Raw genomic sequence first — 22,705 nt, forward strand, 5'->3', positions numbered from 1 at the left:
ATTGGTCTGAATATCTTTACAGTATATAAGTAAATTATGTCAACATTCAACTCCAGTAATGACATGGTGCAACAAAATACAAAAATAAAAGAAATTTTCAAAATGGGCGTGGCTCCGCCCTTTTTCATTTAATTTGTCTAGGATACTTTTAATGCCATAAGTCGAACAAAAATACACCAATCCTTGTGATATTTGGTAGGGGCTTAGATTCTAGGACGATAACTGTTTTCTGTGAAAATGGGCGAAAGTGGCTTAAGCCACGCCCAGTTTTAATACACAGTCGACCGTCTGTCCTTCCGCGCGGCCGCTAACACGACAACTTGAGCAAAAATCGATATATCTTTACTAAACTCAGTTCACGTACTTATCTGAACTCACTTTTTATGGGTATAAAAATTGGCCGAAATCCGACTATGATCACGCCCACTTTTTCTATATCGAAAATTACGAAAAATGTAAAGAATGCCTAAATTCTATACCAAATACGAAAAAAGGGATGAAACATGGTAATTGGATTGGTTTATTGACGCAAAATATAAATTTAGAGAAAAACTTTGTAAAATGGATGTGACACCTACCATATTAAGTAGAAGAAAATGAAAAGTTCTGCAGGGCGAAATCAAAAGCCCTTGTAATCTTGGCAGGAATACTGTTCGTGGTATTAGATATATAAATAAATTAACGGTACCCGACAGATGATGTTCTCGGTCACCTTGGTCCACATTTTGTTCGATATCTCGAAAACGCCTTCACATATACAACTAAGGCCCACACCCTTTTAAAATACTCATTAACGCCTTTCATTTGATACCCAAATCGTACAAACAAATTCTAGAGTCAGCCCAGATCCACCTTTATGGCGATATCTCGAAAAGGCGTCCACCTATAGAACTAAGGCCCACTCCCTTTTAAAATATTCATTAACACCTTTCATTTGACAACCATATCGTACAAACAAATTCTAGAGTCACCCTGGTCCACCTTTATGGCGATAGATCGAAAAGGCGTCCACCTATAGAACTAAGGCCCACTCCCTTTTAAAATTCTCATTAACACCTTTCTTTTGATACCCATATCGTACAAACAAAGTCTAGGGTCACCCCTGCTCCACCTTAGTGGCGATATCTCGAAAAGGCGTCCACCTATAGAACTAAGGCGCACTCCCTTTTAAAATACTAATTAACAAATTTTATTTGATACCCATATCGTACAAACAAATTCTAGGGTCACCCCTGGTCCGCCTTTATGGCGATATCTCGAAAAGGCGTCCACCTATAGAACTAAGACCCACTCTCTTTTAAAATACTCATTAACACCTTTCATTTGATACCCATATCGTACAAACAAATTCTAGAGTCACCCCTTGTCCACCTTTATGGCGATATCTCGAAAAGGCGTCCACCTATAGAACTAAGGCTTACTCCCTTTTAAAATACTCATTAACACCTTTCATTTGATGCACATATCATATAAACGCATTCTAGAGTCAACACTGGTCCACCTTTATGGCGATATCTCGAAAAGGCGTCCACCTATAGAACTAAGGCCCACTCCCTTTTAAAATACTCATTAACACCTTTCATTTGATACCCGTATCGTACAAACAAATTGTAGAGTCACCCCTGGTCCACCTTTATGGCGATATCTCAAAAAGGCATCCACCTATAGAACTAAGACCCACTTCCTTTTAAAATACTCATTAACACCTTTTATTTGATACCCGTATCGTACAAACAAATTGTAGAGTCACCCCTGGTCCACCTTTATGGCGATATCTCGAAAAGGCGTCCACCTATAGAACTAGGACCCACTCTCTTTTAAAATACTCATTAGCACCTTTCATTTGATACCCATATCGTACAAACAAATTCTAGAGTCACCCCTGGTCCACCTTTATGGCGATATCTCGAAAAGGCGTCCACCTATGGAACTAAGGCCCACTCCCTTTTAAAATACTCATTAACACCTTTCATTTGATACCCATATCGTACAAACAAATTCTAGAGTCACCCCTGGTCCACCTTTATGGCGATATCCCTAAATGGCATCCACCTATAGAACTATGGCCTACTCCCTCTTAAAATACTCTTTAATACCTTCCGTTGGAATACAAATGTCATACAAACACATTCCAGGGTTACCATAAGTTCATTTTCCTACATAGTGATTTTCCCTTATTTTGTCTTCATAGCTCTCAGCTGAGTATGTAATGTTCGGTTACACCCGAACTTAGCCTTCCTTACTTGTTTTTTTTTTAATTTTCATCTCCATTTCTCTGCTACTAAATATGATTATTAAGGATTATTATTTTATGTAGGGTAATTTTTCCTTGAAAGTGTGACAAGCTAGAGGTACATTTATTAAGCCAACTTATGCGAACATTGTCTAATATGTTTCTTGAACATTCCTTCTGATGAGAATATTGTTGCAGCTCAATACTTGGCAGACCTCAGCAGGCAATGGCACTAGTTCCGAATTAGCGCATAACTATCGCAAACTATACGGTACTAGAACCGTTCAAGCGATCTGTAATTAAATGTTCTGTTACCGAACCATTATAGCATGATTATCTCGACAAAGGATTGGAATATCACTCTATTGCAGTTGAAAGTTCAGAGGCGCCCCAACTAAAAATTGTTCGAAGCCATCGTCTCTCGTAATTCGTTTCGACATACCCTAAATAGGACGTTTTTAATCAAACCAATTCTGATATCGGACGGTTTCCGAAATTTGAATGAGATAGGTCGTTTTCCAAACATCAGCTGAGATAGCGTGGATACGTGGTACCGAATTTTGATGCTAGGGCATATAGCCAGACACTATGCCTCAAATTAAGTATAACCCAAAGGTTCTCAATTCTGGAGCATGGAATATTAATTATCCTTTTTTTCAAAACTGTTTTATTTCACCTGGTTCGGTCAACACCATAGACTCATTCAGTCTAGGTAATGTCCGCACGGACTTGTCACGACAACCTAACTGCTTAGGTGGCAATTTTTTGTTGTTATTAATTAAAATTATATAGTTGTTTATCAAAACATACATGTACCAACCACTTACGTCTAACAAATCGACCAGTAAACAAATAAAAATACAATTTTAGATTTCTTATTTAGTGGTTCTGCACTTCTAGGAAAAAATTTAGCTGCAATAAGAACTTTGTTCTGGCAGCACTGGTTATAGCAACATCAACTGATCTAGATAAATATAGACTTCATTAAAAGAAAGCACCTTAAATTCCTTAACTTGATTTAATAGTTCTTCTTTAGTAAGAATTGATTTGTACCATGAACACGCAAACGAAGAAAATTACAGCTATGAAACAATCCACGCTCAACTTTTCAAAAGAATGCGGTATAAAAGATGTGCTTTGGCAAAATTTAATATTGTAAAGAATTTAGTGCAATTCCCCTTATTTGCAACATTCTGCTAATGTTCGAATCACTAAACTATTGAAGAAATAACTCCACTATTCAATAATGCAAAATGGTCTTTATTAAAGTACTTCAGAATAACATTACTATTGCTCGCCAGATAGCGTCTTAAATCAAACTGATTGTTGTGCCTCTATTGTTGCTGCCTTTTATACTCTGTGATTTCTCGTTCGCATACTTCTAGGCGCTTCAATTTCTAGAATTTACTAGTTAGTTATCTGCTATAAAATTACTACGTTTATAGCTTCTCATATGCGCGTGTATTTGTGAATGATACTTGCACAAACCATTGCCTGCTTTTGGGAGCATCTCAGATATATGCATGTGTTTGTGCGTTTTCTCTCGGCTGCTTGTATGGGCATATGAGTAGTCACTCCTTAGTATCGACTTAGAGATGACAGTACCCCTTAGTGTTGCTAATATTGGTAACATTATAAATTTGGGGAAATATGTAGGTGTAGAAACTTTACAGAATCTCAACTATTACTACATAAATTCTAGTGTTTCGAAAATAGACTAGTGTACTTACGCAACGGAGTCTTAGCCAAAAGCTTTGGTGAACCACCACCTGCACTCGCCATGCTCAGATCGCTTTGAGAGCTTTTCTGACTGTCTTTGCTGTATGAACGACCACTGCAATGAAAACATAAATAAAGAAATTGTTTACTAAATTGTTGTAAAAGTGTATATAAATATAATATCTATACAAATTTGTGCATTCATCACAAGCGATAAAATCGCAGTTAATTAATTTCTTAGTATGTAGGAAATTAGTTTCAACTTACAACAGATCGCACTTTAGATGCACATATCATTTGACTGATCTGATCTTTGTACAATAGGAAGTAAAAGCTCACTTGTATGTATTACGTCAACATCATATTAAACTGAAGATATTGAACCATCAACAAGTGTTATATCAACGTATGTATGTATGGGTATAGAAGTATGAATAAGTACATACGAGTATAAGCATTGGATCGTGACCACGTTCATATTAATTTTATAACAATTCTGAATTGTTCATTTGTTGTACATTTTAAAGCAAAAACAAAAATTTCGTTAAATAACATATTTTGTTGCTTAATAAGCAATTAGATAGAAAAATAACTTGTGTAGAGTTTAGCAACTGACATAATATTTACTTACATACATGAATGGGCTTATCAAATTATTGACAGCATTAATTCTATTAGCGATATTAAGGCATTTTAAGTTAATTTTAAATCACTAAAATTTCGCTTGGCTTGAATTAAGTGGGGAATATTTAAATATATGAAAACAACTCAAGCAAATTTGATAAGTCTTATAAAACTATAATTATTCTGCATCAGTACGTCATTTTTTGTTGGAAATTTCGTGTTAAAATTCAATTGAAAATATCATAACAATTGGTTCAGCGAAAATTTGAATTCAACTGGTGCTAACTAAAGCTTTTGATTGGCTTAAAGCACAACATAACAAGTAAGGAAGGCTAAGTTCGGGTGTAACCGAACATGACATACTCAGCTGAGAGCTTTGGAGACAAAATAAGGGAAAATCACCATGAGGAAAATGAACTTAGGGTAACCCTGGAATGTGTTTGTATGACATGGGTATTAAATAAAAGGTATTAAAGAGTATTTTAAAAGGGAGTGGGCCTTAGTTCTATAGGTGGACGCCTTTTCGAGATATCGCCATAAAGGTGGACCAGGGGTGACTCTAAATCGCGTTTGTACGATGTGGGTATCAAATGAAAGGTGTTAATGATTATTTAAAAGGGAGTGATCCTAAGTTCTATAGGTGGACGCCTTTTCGAGATATCGCCATAAAGGTGGACCAGGGGTGACTCTAAAATTCGTTTGTACGATGTGGGTATCAAATGAAAGGTGTTAATGATTATTTAAAAGGGAGTGATCCTAAGTTCTATAGGTGGAAGCCTTTTCGAGATATCGCCATAAAGATGGATCAGAGGTGACTCTATAATGTGTTTGTAGGATATGGGTATCAAACTAAAGGTATTAATGAGGGTTTAAAATGGAGTGGGCCTTAGTTGTATATGTGAAGAAGGCGTTTTCGAGATATCGACCAAAATGTGGACCAGGGTGACCCAGAACATCATCTGTCGGGTATCGCTAACTTATTTATATATACCACGAACCACGAATACCACGAACAGTATTCCTGCCAATATTCCAAGGGCTTTTCATTTCGCCCCGCAGAAATTTTTCAATTTCTTCTGTTTAATATGGTAGGTGTCACACCCATTTTACAAAGTTTTTTCTGAAGTTATATTTTGCGTCAAAAAACCAATCCAATCACCATGTTTCATCACTTTTTCGTATTTGGTATAGAATTATGGCATTTTTTTTCATTTTTCGAAATTTTCGATATAGAAAAAGTGGGCGTGGTCATAGTAGGATTTCGTCCATTTTTAATACCAAGATAAAGTGAGTTCAGATAAGTACGTGAACTAAGTTTATTAGAGATATATCGATTTTTGCTCAAGTTATCGTGTTAGCGGCCGAGCGGAAGGACAGACGGTCGACTGAGTTCAAAAACTGGGCTTGGCTTCAACCGATTTCGCCCATTTTCACAGAAAATAGTTACCGGGATAGAAGCTATGTCCTATGTTTTACAAGGATTGGTAAATTTTTGTTCGACTTATGACATTAAAAGTATTCTAGACAAATTAAATGAAAAAGGGCGGAGCTACGCCCATTTTGAAATTTTCTTTTATTTTTGTATTTTGTTGCACCATATCATTACTGGAGTTGAATGTTGACACAATTTATTTATATATTGAAAAGATATGCAATTTTTTCGTTAAAATTTGACTTACAATTTTTTTTTAGTGGGCGTGTTCGTTATCCGATTTTGCTAATTTTTATTTAGCACGCATATAGTAATAGAGTAACGTTCCTGCCAAATTTCATCATTATATCTTCAACGACTGCCAAATTACAGCTTGCAAAACTTTTAAATTACCTTCTTTTAAAAGTGGGCGGTGCCACGCCCATTGTCCAAAGTTTTGCTAATTTTCTAATCTGCGTCATAAGGTCAACCCACCTACCAAGCTGCATCACTTTACCTGTCTTTGGTGATGAATTATCGCATTTTTTCGGTTTTTCGAAATTTTCGATATCGAAAAAGTGAGCGTGGTTATAGTCCGATTTCGTTCATTTTAAACAGCGATCTAAGATGAGTGCCCAGGAATCTACATACCACATTTTATCAAGCTACTTCAAAATTTACTCAAGCTATCGTGCTAACGGACAGACGGACGGACGCACGGACATGGCTAAATGAATTTCTTTTTTCGCCCAGATCATTTTGATATATAGAAGTCTATATCTACCTCGATTAGTTTATGCCGTTACGGATTACCGTTATGCGAAAAAAATTAATATACTCTGTGAGCTCTGCTGAGTATAAAAAGTTAATGAGAAAAAAAATAATTAATTGAAATTTCAAACTCTGATTTTTTGCGTTATTCGTCGTACAGTACCATCACCAAAAAGGTAGAATAATGGAACTATTATCTATATATTAATACGCTAACAAAATTTCCATACAATCAATTGACAGGCTGTTTCGCATACTTAGCATACGTAAAATCATATAAAAGTTATATGAATTGATTCGTATTGATCAGCCGCAGTGCATAGGCCTATTTTTGGTAACAAATATTACTCTATTTGTTTATAATTAAAAGAAAAAGTTTTTTGTAAATTCGAACAATTCATGCAAATATCGAAATTAATTTTCGTGCACAAGCGTCCCATCTTTGGGAACAATTATCTAAGTGTTCTAATGCGAATTTCAAAGACCTAAACCTTTATGATTCCCTGCTAAATTCGAAAGCACAAATGTTTCACGTACATACAAATATGGTGCCCAATGTTGCCACTTACCTATAATAGCCTCTACCAAAATCCTAAAAAACTGTTCCAAAATAATTTGTGGCGTACCAAAAAACCTTAAATAGAATTAATTTTTGAACGGCTCATTTTTTGTGGCAAATTTTACTTACACGTAAATATATAAGTCATTATTTAACAGATTTTTTGTTTTTTATTTTAGTTGTTTTCAAGAAAACATGAAATCACAAATAATGAGTTAACTTTTGTTGAAACTAACTAAATTCATTTATAACAATTAATGGCAAATTTGCCCGAAAATGTTTTTGCATTTGCAGATTTAATCCTCATTTTAAATAAAGTACGTCTTATACTGAACAAAAAACAAAAAATTTACAAAAATATAACATTAAATTTTTTATATTGTCTTTTATGCTAATTTATTTTATTTCTTATTTTACTTTATTATTATTTAAATGCAACTTGATTGAATCGGAAAATTTCACGTTGTATATTAAAAGAAAAAAAACGTCCCTTGATTTTAGGTGAAAACGGCATCCGGCATCATGGCGGCCGTATTGCATAGGCAGTATTTTACCCACTATCTATATATTAATACGCTAACAAAATTTCCATACAATCAATTGACAGGCTGTTTCGCATACTTAGCATACGTAAAATCATATAAAAGTTATATGAATCGATTCGTATTGATCAGCCGCAGTGGATAGAATTAATTTTTGAACGGCCCATTTTTTGTGGCAAATTTTACTTGCACGTAAATACATAAGTCTTTATTTAACAGATTATTTGTTTTTTATTTTAGTTGTTTTCAAGAAAACATGAAATCACAAATAATGAGTTAACTTTTGTTGAAACTAACTAAAATCATTTATAACAATTAATGGCAAATTATAATTTTATTTAATTAATTATAAATACATATGTAATAGTAAAGCGCCTTGCATACCTAATAGGTGGTGTGAAATAGGTAAAATTACTTTAGTTCTTAACTAAAAATTCGTGTTTTTTGAATTATGACGCTACTGAAGTAAATGGGCGATATATGTATATGTAGTTTATATTGGTGATATAGGCCTACTGGGGAACCGAGCACCCAAAACTAACTTCGGTAGCGCGCCAACGGCGTATCTCCCGTGTGGTGTAAAAAAGCAAATTTTCAATTCAGTTTCAAGTAATTTCACCACAATTCTATGTAAATTTCATTTGATTTTACATATTTGTTATATTTTTTTAAGGAGCTCCACACAAAAACTTATAATTACATTTGAAAAGTTTGTAGAAAATTTAAGAAAATACAATCAAAGATTATAAGGTCTTAGGTCAAATTCAAAATTTTAATGAGAACTTTAAGTAAGATAGATCGGTTTGCTATATTTCCACTCACTGCTCAACTATTAACGCATTATTGCACTACCCCAAACACTGGATGCATAGAGTGAGTTGAAAAAAATACAAGTTGGTCGAATTTCGACCACGGGCGATACTAGTTTGTTATTATTACATATAAAAACAAATTTAATGAAGCGAAAGTCACTGCTTTTTTAAACTCAGCTGAGCGTATTGAATATAATTTTTAACATGCTTATATTAGTTTCACTTGTATGTATGCTTGTTTGTAACTTTCTAGGCTAGGGCGCAAAGGGGAGTTAGACCCATCTAGCGGCAATTATTGAAGACTCGCTGCGCACGGGTTAAATAACTCCCTACAAAACGAGTTGTAGTTAATAGCGGAGACGTACGTATGCCTACGGTGCTATGAAGATGAAATATCTAAAGCCCGGCTTTTCAATACAAGTTCAACGCAGTTTGTCTGCTAAACTACGCTCAAGCTTACTCTACAGTCTTTTAGTCTATTTTAAATGAAGGTTAAGCTGAGCTGAAGCGACCGATCTGACAGGGTTAAACTCTAGTTTACCTATCAGTTATTTGCGTTCATTGACAATGACGTCGAATATACCCAACACGCGTTTGGACTTAAGTACCACCACAGCTCATGTTGTTGTTGCGAAACAGTGATTCAACTTGAGAATCATAACGTTCTGAACAACAAGGAAATTTTTTATAATTCAAAAAATACTATTGCTTAAGTTGAAAAAAGATAGTTCCCAACTTATATTTATGTGTGGTTCTCTCACTGGACTCCAATGTAAGATTAGAATGCTACAGTATTTTCACGAAAACAAAATTAAATATGTATAACTTATTTTTAATTAATAGCGCTTCTTTACTGCTACCAAACGGTGTTTATTTCTCACAACAAACAGCTACCACCTCGGGGAAGATTTTTTTTCAACCCACCTAAACTCGATATCCAAAGAAGGATATAAACTGCAGAAATGTGTTGGATACCCATTTGAAAGCTGTGACTGAAAAACTGGTGTGTAGTTTAACTGGAGTTTAAAATTGACTAGAGTTTAAGCAAACTTGGGTTAAGCTTAGCTTAAACAACTACTGAAAACCGGGCCCAAGTGGATTGTAGATACTAAAACGGCATCATATTTGCGTGTTTTTTAATTTTTTTATACTGAGTTGAGCAGAGCTCACAGAGTATATTAAGTTTGATTGGATAACGGTTGGTTGTACATATATAAAGGAATCGAGATAGATATAGACTTCCATATATCAAACTAATTAGGATGGAAAAAAAATTTGATTGAGCCATGTCCGTCCGTCCGTCCGTCCGTCCGTCCGTTAAAACGATAACTTGAGCAAATTTTGAGGTATCTTGATGAAATTTGGTATGTAGGTTCCTGAGCACTCATCTCAGATCCCTATTTAAAATGAACGATATCGGACTATAACCACGCCCACTTTTTCGATATCGAAAATTTCGAAAAACCGAAAAAGTGCGATAATTCATTACAAAAGACAGATAAAGCGACGAACCTTGGTAGATGAGTTGATCTTATGACGCCGAATAGAAAATTAGTAAAATTTTGGACAATGGGAGTGGCACCACCCACTTTTAAAAGAAGGTAATTTAAAATTTTTGCAAGCTGTAATTTGGCAGTCGTTGAAGATATCATGATGAAATTTGGCAGGAACGTTACTACTATTACTATATGTACGCTTAATAAAAATTAGCAAAATCGGAGAAGGACCACGCCCACTTTAAAAAAAATTTTTTTTTTTAAGTAAAATTTTAACAAAAAATTTAATATCTTTACAGTATATAAGTAAATTATGTCAACATTCAACTCCAGTAATGATATGGTGGAACAAAATACAAAAATAAAAGAAAATTTCAAAATGGGCGTGGCTCCGCCCTTTTTCATTTAATTTGTCTAGGATACTTTTAACGCCATAAGTCGAACAAAAATTAACCAATCCTTTTGAAATTTGGTAGGGGCATAGATTCTATGACGTTAACTGTTTTCTGTGAAAATGGGCGAAATCGGTTGATGCCACGCCCAGTTTTTATACACAGTCGTCCGTCTGTCCTTCGGCATGGCCGTTAACACAATAACTTGAGCAAAAATCGACATATCTTTAGTGAACTTAGTTCACGTGCTTACTTGAACTCACTTTATCTTGGTATGAAATATGAACGAAATCCGACTATGACCACGCCCACTTTTTCGATATCGAAAATTACGAAAAATGAAAAAAATGCCATAATTCTATACCAAATAAGAAAAAAGGGATGAAACATGGTAAGGTAATTGGATTGTTTTATTGACGCGAAATATAACTTTAGAAAAATCTTTATAAAATGGTTGTGACACCTACCATATTAAGTAGAAGAAAATGAAAAAGTTCTGCAGGGCGAAATAAAAAACCCTTAAAATCTTGGCAGGTACTACATATATAAATAAATTAGCGGTATCCAACAGATGATGTTCTGGGTCACCCTGGTCCACATTTTGGTCGATATCTGGAAAAGCCGTCCACCTATAGAACTAAGGCCCACGCCCTTTTAAAATACTGTCACGCCTATTAAAATGCATCCCTACAAGTTCAACACTGACAACACGACTCTACCGGCGTCACTAGTAAACGAATATCTTCGAAGAGCGGTCATACGAGTACGAGCAGTGCGGTTTCATATAAAATATCATATATTAATTCATAACTCTGTAATCACAAATACCTTTGCTATAAAATGATTACTAATTATATCTACTAATTTTAACTAACATTTGAACGCTTTTATTAGTAAACGAACATCCTGATACGTAAGTAATATATCGTGTATATACATGTGTGTCGACATTCGGTATATATACGACAGTTCAGAAGTAAGATTGAACTACGCCTACGAACAGTGCGAAAATTTGTGAAGTTATTAATTTAAAATATTAATGAAATGTATAACTGCAACAAGCGTTATCAAAACTAAATAACCAAACGGGTTTAATTGTGAAAACGCGTGAAATAGAAAGTTTCAGTGTCAAACGTTTTAACACGAAACATAACCACACATTTTGTGAGACTCCGGCAAATTTTAGGGCTCCAGCGACATACGCTTTGTAGCTGCGCTCAACGGAAAAATTCGAATTGGTAGTTTTGCAATTCGTGCATACATACATCAATTGTCGCATCCCTTTGTATTTTCGTTTTATATTTGGTTTGTGTTTCATTATACGCATTCGCTAACGTTTCAAAAACCGTGTCTATATCTATCTCGTACTCGCACGTGTGTCATTACTAAACGCTCGTACATTTGTGTTGTCGTGTATACAAATAACATCGAATAAAGTAATCAAAACAAAATGTCGAAAATAAATATCACTTTAAAAGAATTGCGAAAAAAATGCAAGGACGCTGGTTTGCCAACTTCTGGCACGAAAAACCAACTCCTGCAACGTTTAAATACAAATGAAGAAAATAATCTTAGCGAATATGAAAGTGAAGCAGACGAAGTCACTATGGTAGAACGTATATCTGCGCTCGAGAAAACTATTGAGCGCCTAGTAAATAAACAAACAACGACAAATGTAAATGCGCGAGTGAATACGCGTACGCAAAATTTCGAGCCGACAATATCGTCATCACCTGTTACACCCGTGTATACGTGTAATACAAATATGCAACCAACAACAACAACAACGTATGTAAGTGGCAATTTCATGCCGCAGTGGCAGATGGCAGAGATACCAACTGCACCTTTCCAACAAATTCCAATTGGAAGCAATGTTTTTCATGCAAATAGTGTTCCAATCCCATTGTATTCCGAATATTCTTCTTATAAGATCAAAGATATTGTTGAGCTATTACCTGATTATAACCCAACAAGCGAAACATCTTTAAATTCAATACAATTCATTAAACGTGTTGAAATGCTGAAAAATGCCTATAATTGGCAAGAAAGTGCCATAATTTTTGCTGTGCAACAAAAAATGCGTGGTGCCGCAAAATTATGGATCGATTCACTACAGTGCGCGTTTGTAAATTGGCCACAGTTTGTAAACAAATTCTTAACAGATTTTCCGTGTACGATTAATGAAGCGGATTCGCATATAAAACTCTCGCGAACAAAACGTCACCAAAACGAATCGCCGGTTGAATACTTTTATAAAATGTTAGCACTCGGAAATAAAGGTGGGTTAACAGAATCTAGTATTGCGCGACACATTATAAATGGTGTAAACGATAACGATCTTAAACGCAAAATATCGAACGAATATACGCGGTGTCAAGATTTGTTGAAGGACATAATGAGTTACAATGTTTATAACGACGTACAACAAAGTGCATATAAACCAAAAATAAGTTATTCCACAACAAAATCGCAACCAGTAGTTGTGAAAGAATGCGTTGATTCGTCTAACAATAAACAAATCCCGCGTGCAACAAATAATCTAAAGTGCTATAACTGTGCTAAATTCGGTCACTCAGCTATTAATTGTACAGAGCCACAGAAAAAACAAAAGTGTTCAAAGTGTCAACGCACGACACATAGAAGTGAAGAGTGTCCGGCCCCAAAGAAAGATATCGTAAACACAATAGAAGCTCCGGTTGTTTATAAAAATGTTAAAAAAAATAACGACGGTATCGTGAAGAATATAAGCGTAAATGGTCATGCCACAAATGGTTTCGTCGACCCAGGTAGTACCCGTACGCTAGTACGAAAAACATTTGCTAACCGTATAGGAACACTCAAAAACGTAATAACAGTGCTACGAGGTTTTGGTGGTGGAGAATACATTTCCACTTGCGTAATGAATGTATTGTTAAAGATTGATGATCACGCATTTGAAGCAAATCTAGTGGTTATTAGTGACGAGCTAATTTCGGAAAACGTACTCCTCGGGAAGGATGTACTGTGCGGTTCGAGTACGCGTTTAATAATTGAAAACGATGAATGTCGTATCGAGCAAGTTCGTAACATAACTAGTCCACACGGGTTAAACGAAAAAGATAATCAACAATTCGAAAACGTACTAAACGAGTACAGAGGAGTGTTTGCAAGTAATATCGAAAATATTGGAAAATGCGGGGTTTCAAAAATGAAAATTGTTCTAAAGAATGATACGCCGATTCAGTTAAAACCATATCGAGTTCCGTTTGCTAAACGTCCGATAATATCGCAAATAATTTCGGAGTTATTAGAAAATAATATAATTCGTCCGAGCGAATCTTCGTTTTCGTCTCCAGTTGTTTTAGTGGAGAAAAAGAACAAAGAGCATAGACTCTGCATAGATTACCGTTGCCTTAACAAAAACACAGTGAAACAACCATTCCCCATGCCGAACATGGAGGAACAGTTTGCGCAACTCGCGGGTAACCGGTATTTTAGTACTCTCGACCTCCGTATGGGCTATCATCAGATAGAAATCGATGAGCCGTCAAAACAATATACCGCGTTCGTAACGTCAGATGGACACTTCGAGTTTAACCGTATGCCTTTCGGTCTCGTAAACGCGCCGGCGACTTTCCAGTCTATAATGAATAAAATCGCGGCTAAAATGAATTCGGGCGAAGTTGTAATTTATTTAGACGACATCGTAATACCAAGTAAAACTATATGTGAAGGACTGCTACGTTTAGAGCGGTTCCTAAAACTTTTAAAAGAAGCAGGACTTACACTACGCCCTGATAAGTGTAAGTTCCTGGCAACAGAGATTGAGTACCTTGGACACGGCATTAACGAGAACGGCATTACACCGGGACTACATAAGGTCAACGCCATAAAGAATTTTCAACGGCCTACCAATGTAACGGAGGTAAGAAGATTTTTAGGTCTCACGGGTTTCTTTCGAAAATTCGTAAAGGACTATTCAATTTTATCGAAACCACTCTGCATTTTACTAACTAAAAATAATCAGGAAAAATTTACTTGGGGTTCTGAGCAACAGCATGCTTTCGAAACATTAATTTCCCTACTAACGAATGAACCAATCCTTGTGTTATATGACTACAATGCCCAACATGAAGTACATACCGACGCAAGTAGTGTTGGGTTAGCAGGAGTACTTCTACAATCAACCGATGGGGGTGAATTGCGGCCCGTATTTTATTATAGTCGTCATTGCACCGATACCGAAACTCGATACCACAGCTACGAGCTCGAAGTTCTCGCTGTTGTGGAAACGCTTCAACGTTTTCGCATATACCTACTAGGAAAACCCTTTCGTCTTGTAACAGACTGCTCTGCAATCGCGCAAGTAAAGCAGAATAAAGAACTTAAGCCCAAAATAGCACGCTGGTGGCTAAAATTACTCGAGTACGATTTTGAATGCGTACATCGTCAAGGTAGTAGGTTACAACATGTTGATGCATTGAGCCGAATGCCTGACCAACCTGCTAGGGAGGTTGAACCAGCTGGATTCGTATTGAACGTAAATATCGACATGAATGATTGGCTCCTTACGATGCAAATGCAGGACGAAAAACTACGACAACACATAAATAATTTAAATGGTACAGTAAAGTCATCGCAAACACAAGCAATAAAATCAGAATATCAACTACGTAACAACCGTTTGTATAGAAAACAACCTGGTGGTGCAAAATTTGTTGTACCCAAAGGTGTACGCTGGCGCATTGTTCAATTATGCCATGATCAGACAGGTCATCCCGCTCTTGAAAAAACGATCGAACGCATTCAACAGACGTACCTGTTTCCAAATATGAGAAGGTACGTAAAGAGCTATATAGCTGCTTGTATAAAATGCTGCTATCAAAGACAACGTACTGACAAAAGCGAAGGCAGCCTCTATATCGACGCTATTAAGCCAATTCCGTTCTATCGTATTCATATAGATCACCTAGGTCCCTTTATTCGCAGCAAGCGAGGAAATAGCTACGTAATTGCTATTTCTGATGCATTTAGTAAATTTCTTGTTGTAAAGCCCGCTCGCGATACTAAAACATTGCACGTTCTTAAGTCCCTTAACGAAATGTCATCGTATTTTGGTCTTCCATCGCACATCGTAACCGATAGAGGAACATCTTTTACTTCGAAAGCCTTTGAAGATTTTTGCAATGAAAATAACATTAAACACACAAAAACTGCTGTTCGCACACCTCGTGCAAATGGTCAGGTTGAGCGCGCGAACCAATGTATTCTAACATTTCTGCGAACTACCACCGAAAATCCGAAAGACTGGGATCTGCAATTGAGAGATCTCCAATGGTCAGTTAATTCGCGTAAAAATGCTACGACAGGTTTTAGTCCAAACGAACTTGTCTTCGATTTTAAACTCCGAGACGTTGTATCTAACGAATTACTTGCCGCCATACATAGTGATATCGACGAAGAGCCATCAAAGTTGACTGCTTTAGAAAAACGCAATCAAGCCGAAGTCAACATTGTCAACGAACGTGAGAAATGGCAGAAACGTTTCGATCAACGACATAAAAAGCCAAAAATATACACCGAAGAAGACCTAGTTGTAATAGAGATTGAACCACCTTCGACGGGTGAATCAAGAAAGCTTGAGCCTAAATACCGTGGGCCATACATAGTTCGAAAAGCCCTGGGAAATGATCGCTATTTATTGGAAGACATCCCAGGTTACCAAATAACAAACAAGAAATTTTGCTCCGTTTACTCCTCCGATAAGATAAAACCTTGGTGTAGCAATAGATCTGAACTTGAATCCGACGACGAAATCGAGGACGATTCAGGTCAGGAATAGCCGAGCTGTCACGCCTATTAAAATGCATCCCTACAAGTTCAACACTGACAACACGACTCTACCGGCGTCACTAGTAAACGAATATCTCCGAAGAGCGGTCATACGAGTACGAGCAGTGCGGTTTCATATAAAATATCATATATTAATTCATAACTCTGTAATCACAAATACCTTTGCTATAAAATGATTACTAATTATATCTACTAATTTTAACTAACATTTGAACGCTTTTATTAGTAAACGAACATCCTGATACGTAAGTAATATATCGTGTATATACATGTGTGTCGACATTCGGTATATATACGACAATACTCATTAGCACCTTTCATTTGATACCCATATCGTACAAACATATTCTAAAGTCACCCCTGGTCCACCTTTATGGCGATATCTCGAAAAGGCGAACACCTATGGAACGAAGGCCCACTCCCCTTTAAAAATACTCATTAACACCTTTCATTTGATACCCATATTGCACAAAAGAATTCTAGGGTCACCCCTGCTCCACCGTTATGGCGATATCTCGAAACGGCATCCACCTATAGAACTAAGGCCCACTCCCTTTTAAAAAACTCATTAACACCTTTCGTTTGATGCCCGTATTGTACAAACAAATTCTAAGGTCACCCCTGGTCCACCTTTATGGCGACATCTAGAAAATGCGACCACCTATACAACAACCACCACTCCCTTTTAAAACCCTCATTAATACCATTAATTTGATACCCATATCATACAAACACATTCTAGAGTCACCCCTGGTCCACCTTTATGGCAATATTTCGAAACGGCATCCACCTATAGAACTAAGGCCCACTCCCTTTTAAAATACTCATTAACACCTTTCGTTTGATGCCCATATTGTACAAACAAATTCTAGGGTCACCCCTGGTCCACCTCTATGGCGATATCTCGAAACGGCGTCCACCTATGGAACTAAGGATTACTCCCTTTTAAAATACTCATTAACACCTTTCTTTTGATACCCATATCGTACAAACGCATTCTAGAGTCACCCCTGGTTCACCTTTATGGCGATATCTCGAAAAGGCGACCACCTATACAACAACCACCACTCCCTTTTAAAACCCTCATTAATACCTTTAATTTGATACCCATATCGTACAAACACATTCTAGAGTCACCCCTGATCCACTTTTATGGCGATATTTCGAAACGGCATCCGCATATGAACTAAGGCCCACTCCCGTTAAAATACTCATTAACACCATTCGTTTGATGCCCATATTGTACAAACAAATTCTAGGGTCACCCCTGGTCCCCCTTTGTGGCGATATCTCGAAACGGCGTCCACCTATGGAACTAAGGATTACTCCCTTTTAAAATACTCATTAACACCTTTCATTGAATACACATATCATATAAACACATTCCAGGGTTTCCCTCGGTTCATTTTCCTACATGGTTATTTTCCCTTATGTTGTCACCATAGCTCTCAACTGAGTATGTAATGTTCGGTTACACCCGAACTTAACCTTCCTTACTTGTTTTTAACTATATTTATATTATTTTATCAAATAAACATAAGGTCATTTGTTGTTTCACACTTTCACGTATTACAATGTAAATAACAATAGCAGCAGAATATATCGTTAGCTTAATTCACAAGACCTTAACCAACAGATTTTTCGAAACTGCGTTTTTCAAAAGATTTTGGTGTGATATATTAAAATACAACCTCAGTTTAAATCTTATAGTGTTAGAAACGATAACAACGCAGTTATTACACTTTTAAAAAAGGCTTGAAGTGAATGTGAATAAAAATATTTTTTGACTTTCCTGTAAAATTTTAAATTTGTTGGCCAGGAACTTTATGAATTAAGCTAACGGTTCGGAAGTGTAATTAATGAAGCAGAAGTCAATTGAAAAAAAAAAATTGTAAAACAACAAGACGGGGCGCTGGCCGCATATGTTTGTCAACAGTCCGACCACCGCATTAGTGCGTGTTCAAATACAATTTCCGAGGGAAATCTACATAATATCGATCGAAATTATCGAAATTTTTTTTTAACTTTTTATAAAAAAAGGTATCGAATTGTTATCGAAAATTTATCGACTTGCAATGGGAGGTTACGCTAGGTGAGGTTAGGCTAGGTTAGGTTAAGTTAAACAGGTCTTCGACAGAGCAGAACAATGGCATAGATAATGCTCTACGCGTTCTATCTCTTTTCCGTCCCTGCAGCTGCGAGAGAAGTCATTTATTTGCAGGCCCATATGAGCCTCATGGGCGCCCATAATACAGTGACCTATTAGAATACCCACTAATGGGATAATAGGGAGGAGATGCAGAAGTGTAACCGATTGAGACACTCTAAATGTTGGTTGCATGGCTCATCCCGCGTTAGCTCGTTGCGTGAATTGAGATTGCAGCCAGTTCTTCGGAGAGTTACAAATATGTTATCGACGATTCAATGGTTTTTTATGAAACACATACCGATACAACTTCAATACAATTAAAATTGATGACACATTTGTATCATTCCGCAAAAAAAGACACCACGGATAAAACCTGAAATTAAATGATCGTTTTTAGATTATGAAAAACGTGAAGCAGATAAACCAATTATCTCTCCTTTGTTAAATATACAAACTACGTTAAGGACAAATCTAGTTAATTAAAAACAAAAATAGTTTTCCAGACTTAACCCTCTATATTATTTTCTATATCTACACATAGAACTTCATGATAATCGTGTGTTGGAACTATTCAGTTCTGGATAATAAATTCGCATTGTCGTAGTAAAAGCTAAACACTTAATATGATAATTGCACCCCACTTTTTTTTCTGCATCAAGAGCACTTTATTGGAGAACTGCTCTCGATACAGAAGAAGAAATGGTTGTACATATTGTCCTGTTTAAAGAGATCGGTTGGGTACCTATCAGTTACCTCAGGTGGTATCTACTTATAGTTGACTTAACTGATATGAAACCTATGTATAAAGAGTACGGGCAAGGAACCCCTCTGGCAGTTGCGTGGCCAGGCGATCGAGATCGAGGTAAGTTGTTCCCAGACCATCATCGAATATAAGAATATTAACTTCAGATCCTAACTTGTCGTTTTAATTTCCGGGTAGATGCTGAACTGAGGCTTACCTCCTGGTGTTGTTGTATTAACGATGAAGACACTCTTCGAAGGTTTTGGGGAGTGTTATCGTTGTTGACGGTCCTTTGCCGAATATAGAACCGGTACGTTCCGGTAACAAAGCACCATTAAAGTACTAGCCCGACCATCTCCGGAGCGCTTAATACGACCATATTGAATCTTCTAGGCCATAACTCCCCCTCCTCCAACCCCTAATTCCATAAGGAACTTGGGGTCGCCAGAGCGTGTATGATGTGTATGTATGTGTATGATACATACATATTTGTAACAGAATACCCCTCGCGTAGGTGAAGTTAACAATTGGGTTGCGGAAGCTTTGAAGGTATAAAGCTTTGTATTGCGCTTATCAACCCCTTGAATCCCTTTAGGTTTACTTCATGCTGTTGGCCGATACAGTGTCCAGCGCGTACCCCTTGGCAAGTGGCTTAATTTTAGTCGATGAGTTCCCTGCAGAAAAAAATTATTTGCCCTATTTTACACATTTTATTACCAAGATAGTTTGCTGTTCAGTGTAGACAAGCGATACAGTATCTAAGTTACTCTTTCAACCGTGGACAACATGAAAAGCGGTATCTCTCTTTACTTTTGGTAAAAGGTGGGTTTGGTTTTAGTGCGCTTATTCGCTAAATTAGTAGTATCTAGTGTCTGGCATTAATTTTATTGTTCTATCCTACATGGTTCAAAAGCTACCACCTTTTAAAAATGTTTTAGTTGGTACACTCAAATACTTGCGACCCTATAAACATTTTTCAAACTGTTTTAACGGGATGATCGAATCAAATTATATAATTTTATATATCAGAAATGTCAGTTAATGAAAATAATTCTAAATATCTGCTCCTGCTCTCCGCTACTTTTTCACAATAGATGTATCTGTAAAGGCGTTTATGATACTGTCCTTGAGTAATTTGATTCCTTTTTACCAAAAACAGAACTCACAAAAAGTTGTTCTATAAAAAAATTACCGACCCTTTAGTATTGGAAAAATTTTTCAACATTTCATCACTGATTGTTGCTATACATTAAACGGAAAAGTAAAAGAATTTGTTGAGCGAATTTAAAACGGAAGTGAAACCAAATTGGCTATTCGTAAAGAAACAATGAGTCAAAAAACGAAAATAATATAATGAAAACAATGAAATTGAAATTTTATTGCAAAATGCGCAACGGGAATAAGTAATTTGGCACCAATGTGGGAAACAATTTTTTTAGGAGTGGTCAAGCGCTTATTTTGAAACTCCTATTATACTCGTATCAGCGCAGTTATGGTTACAAAAAATAAAAAAGTATATACGTGGCTATGTACGAAATAAATGCAATGTATGATAAAAAAAAAAAACAAATCAAAGAAGTATGGGAGAAGAAAAAACTGCAATGTATAACGGAAACATGATGCAGGATATAAAGTTTGCTAGAAAAATTCAAGTATATATGTATAGTATAACACATGTATACATAACACATGTATATGAGTTTGTTTGTTTAATGGTGTATTCGATTTATAGTTATTATTTAAGAATTCATGAGCTTAACACTGGCTTATAATCACCCTTATCGCGAAGTTCACGCGGAAAAGTGTTCGCCTTCACTTCTTTTGTTCGGGTGAACTTTTTCCGCCTATCGGTAATTTCGGGCGAACAAAAGTTCACTTCGAAACAGCTGATGCTCTATTGCGAATTGGCAGTGAACAAATAATTTACTTATAATTGTGTAAATTTTGTAACCAAGCATATATTTCGTTAAAATACAACAAAAATATAAATAAAAAATTAATAAAATAATGTTTAGTATTGCACTTAGGTTGGTATTGATTGAGGCCGAGGAGAATATAAATGTGAAAGCGATTCGGAGACAATTAAGGAGCTGTTCTAACCTTTTGGAGCTAAATGATTCACTGTAAGCTAAAAATTACTATTTTCAGCACTTTTTTAATAATAAGTTAGTTTTATTCAGTTAGCTTTCGCCAATATTACAGGCTAAACAAGTCGGCATTCTAATATTTGGTAGTTATTCTTACCAACTCCTTGCCACCATTGAAGCACAAATTTGGAGTTCCACCAATTGTAAAATTGATTACATGTCTTCGTTTTTTCGCATGGGGAAAAGGCGTCGGAAAGGACCATGAAGTGGGTCTTAGCCGATCTTGTTTCAGTGAGGTGCTCAACATTTTGGAACCGTTGCTTTGTCCACAATGGATAACTTGGCCGACTGATATGTTGTCATAAAAAGTAGAATTTACAGCAATACAGGAATTTCACTTTTTTCCATTCAGCTTCCGATTGTGCATTATTTATTGATTTATTTCTAATAATAAAAGTGTATATAATTATAAGAGTATCAAATTTCAAAACAAAAAATCACTTACATTTTGTTTTACTCTCGTTCGCCTGTAAAATATACGTGAACAAATTTGGGTTTCCCCGCTGTTCATTTCGCCCGAACAAAGAGTTGCCGATAAGGTGAAATCTTTTTCGAACATGAAACATTTTTTCGCCACCCTCTGCGATAGGGTGAACAAAAACTGTGAATATTTTCGGGTGAAAATAAAACTCGCGATAAGGTTATTCATTATTATATTATTGAATATTCAATTATTATGTTTTCTGAGAGAATATGAAATGAAAGAAACAGTTTTTCTTTTCAGTTTCTCTCAGAAAACATAATAATTGAATACTCAATTATTATAAGCCGATGCTAAGCTCATGGATTCTCAAATAATAAGTATGTATATGAGTTTCTTCCACCCGTGAGCTGAATAAAGAAAAAAAAATCTCAATATCCGTTTCATACACAGGGATGGACTCGTACAGGTTGCAGACCTTTATGAGGTAGCTTATGTGCTACATAAATTCCAAGAAACTTAGGCCCGAAACTTGAACTGTATAATGGCTACAAGAATGTATGGCATCCTGATGGCAGTGGTGTGCTAGTTTTTTTTTATATGCTGCCCCACAGCTTGTCGCTTGGCTCTTATTGTTTTGTGATCATATGATTTTACCCACAGAAGGGTGGTAGATAAAATGCCGACTAAAGAAGCCCATCGTGTAATGTCCGACCGTACAAAGTCTCCATGAATAACACGGGCTGACAAAATGAGACCGATTTTTTTGACCATAAACCAGACCATACTTTTCTAAAGGTTTTCGATGCGCTGAATTCAAATCTGGACGCAGAATTGCCCTATAACGTCAGGATT

The 22,705-nt window shown here is 36.2% G+C and overlaps 1 protein-coding gene across 8 annotated transcripts in view; it reads right to left on the bottom strand.

Annotated features, from left to right (window-relative positions):
* The window catches only part of toc (toucan), a 708,907-nt gene that overhangs the window by 286,596 nt on the left and 399,606 nt on the right, over positions 1-22,705 (bottom strand). For all 8 annotated transcript variants that reach the window (XM_067767574.1, XM_067767572.1, XM_067767570.1 and 5 more), the window contains exon 4: positions 3,964-4,067. In XM_067767574.1, coding sequence (XP_067623675.1) covers positions 3,964-4,067 — 104 coding nt within the window. The remainder of the gene's footprint in view (positions 1-3,963; positions 4,068-22,705) is intronic.

This window comes from Eurosta solidaginis, chromosome 2 (assembly GCF_040869045.1).
Source record: "Eurosta solidaginis isolate ZX-2024a chromosome 2, ASM4086904v1, whole genome shotgun sequence".
Taxonomy (NCBI): Eukaryota; Metazoa; Arthropoda; class Insecta; order Diptera; family Tephritidae; genus Eurosta; species Eurosta solidaginis.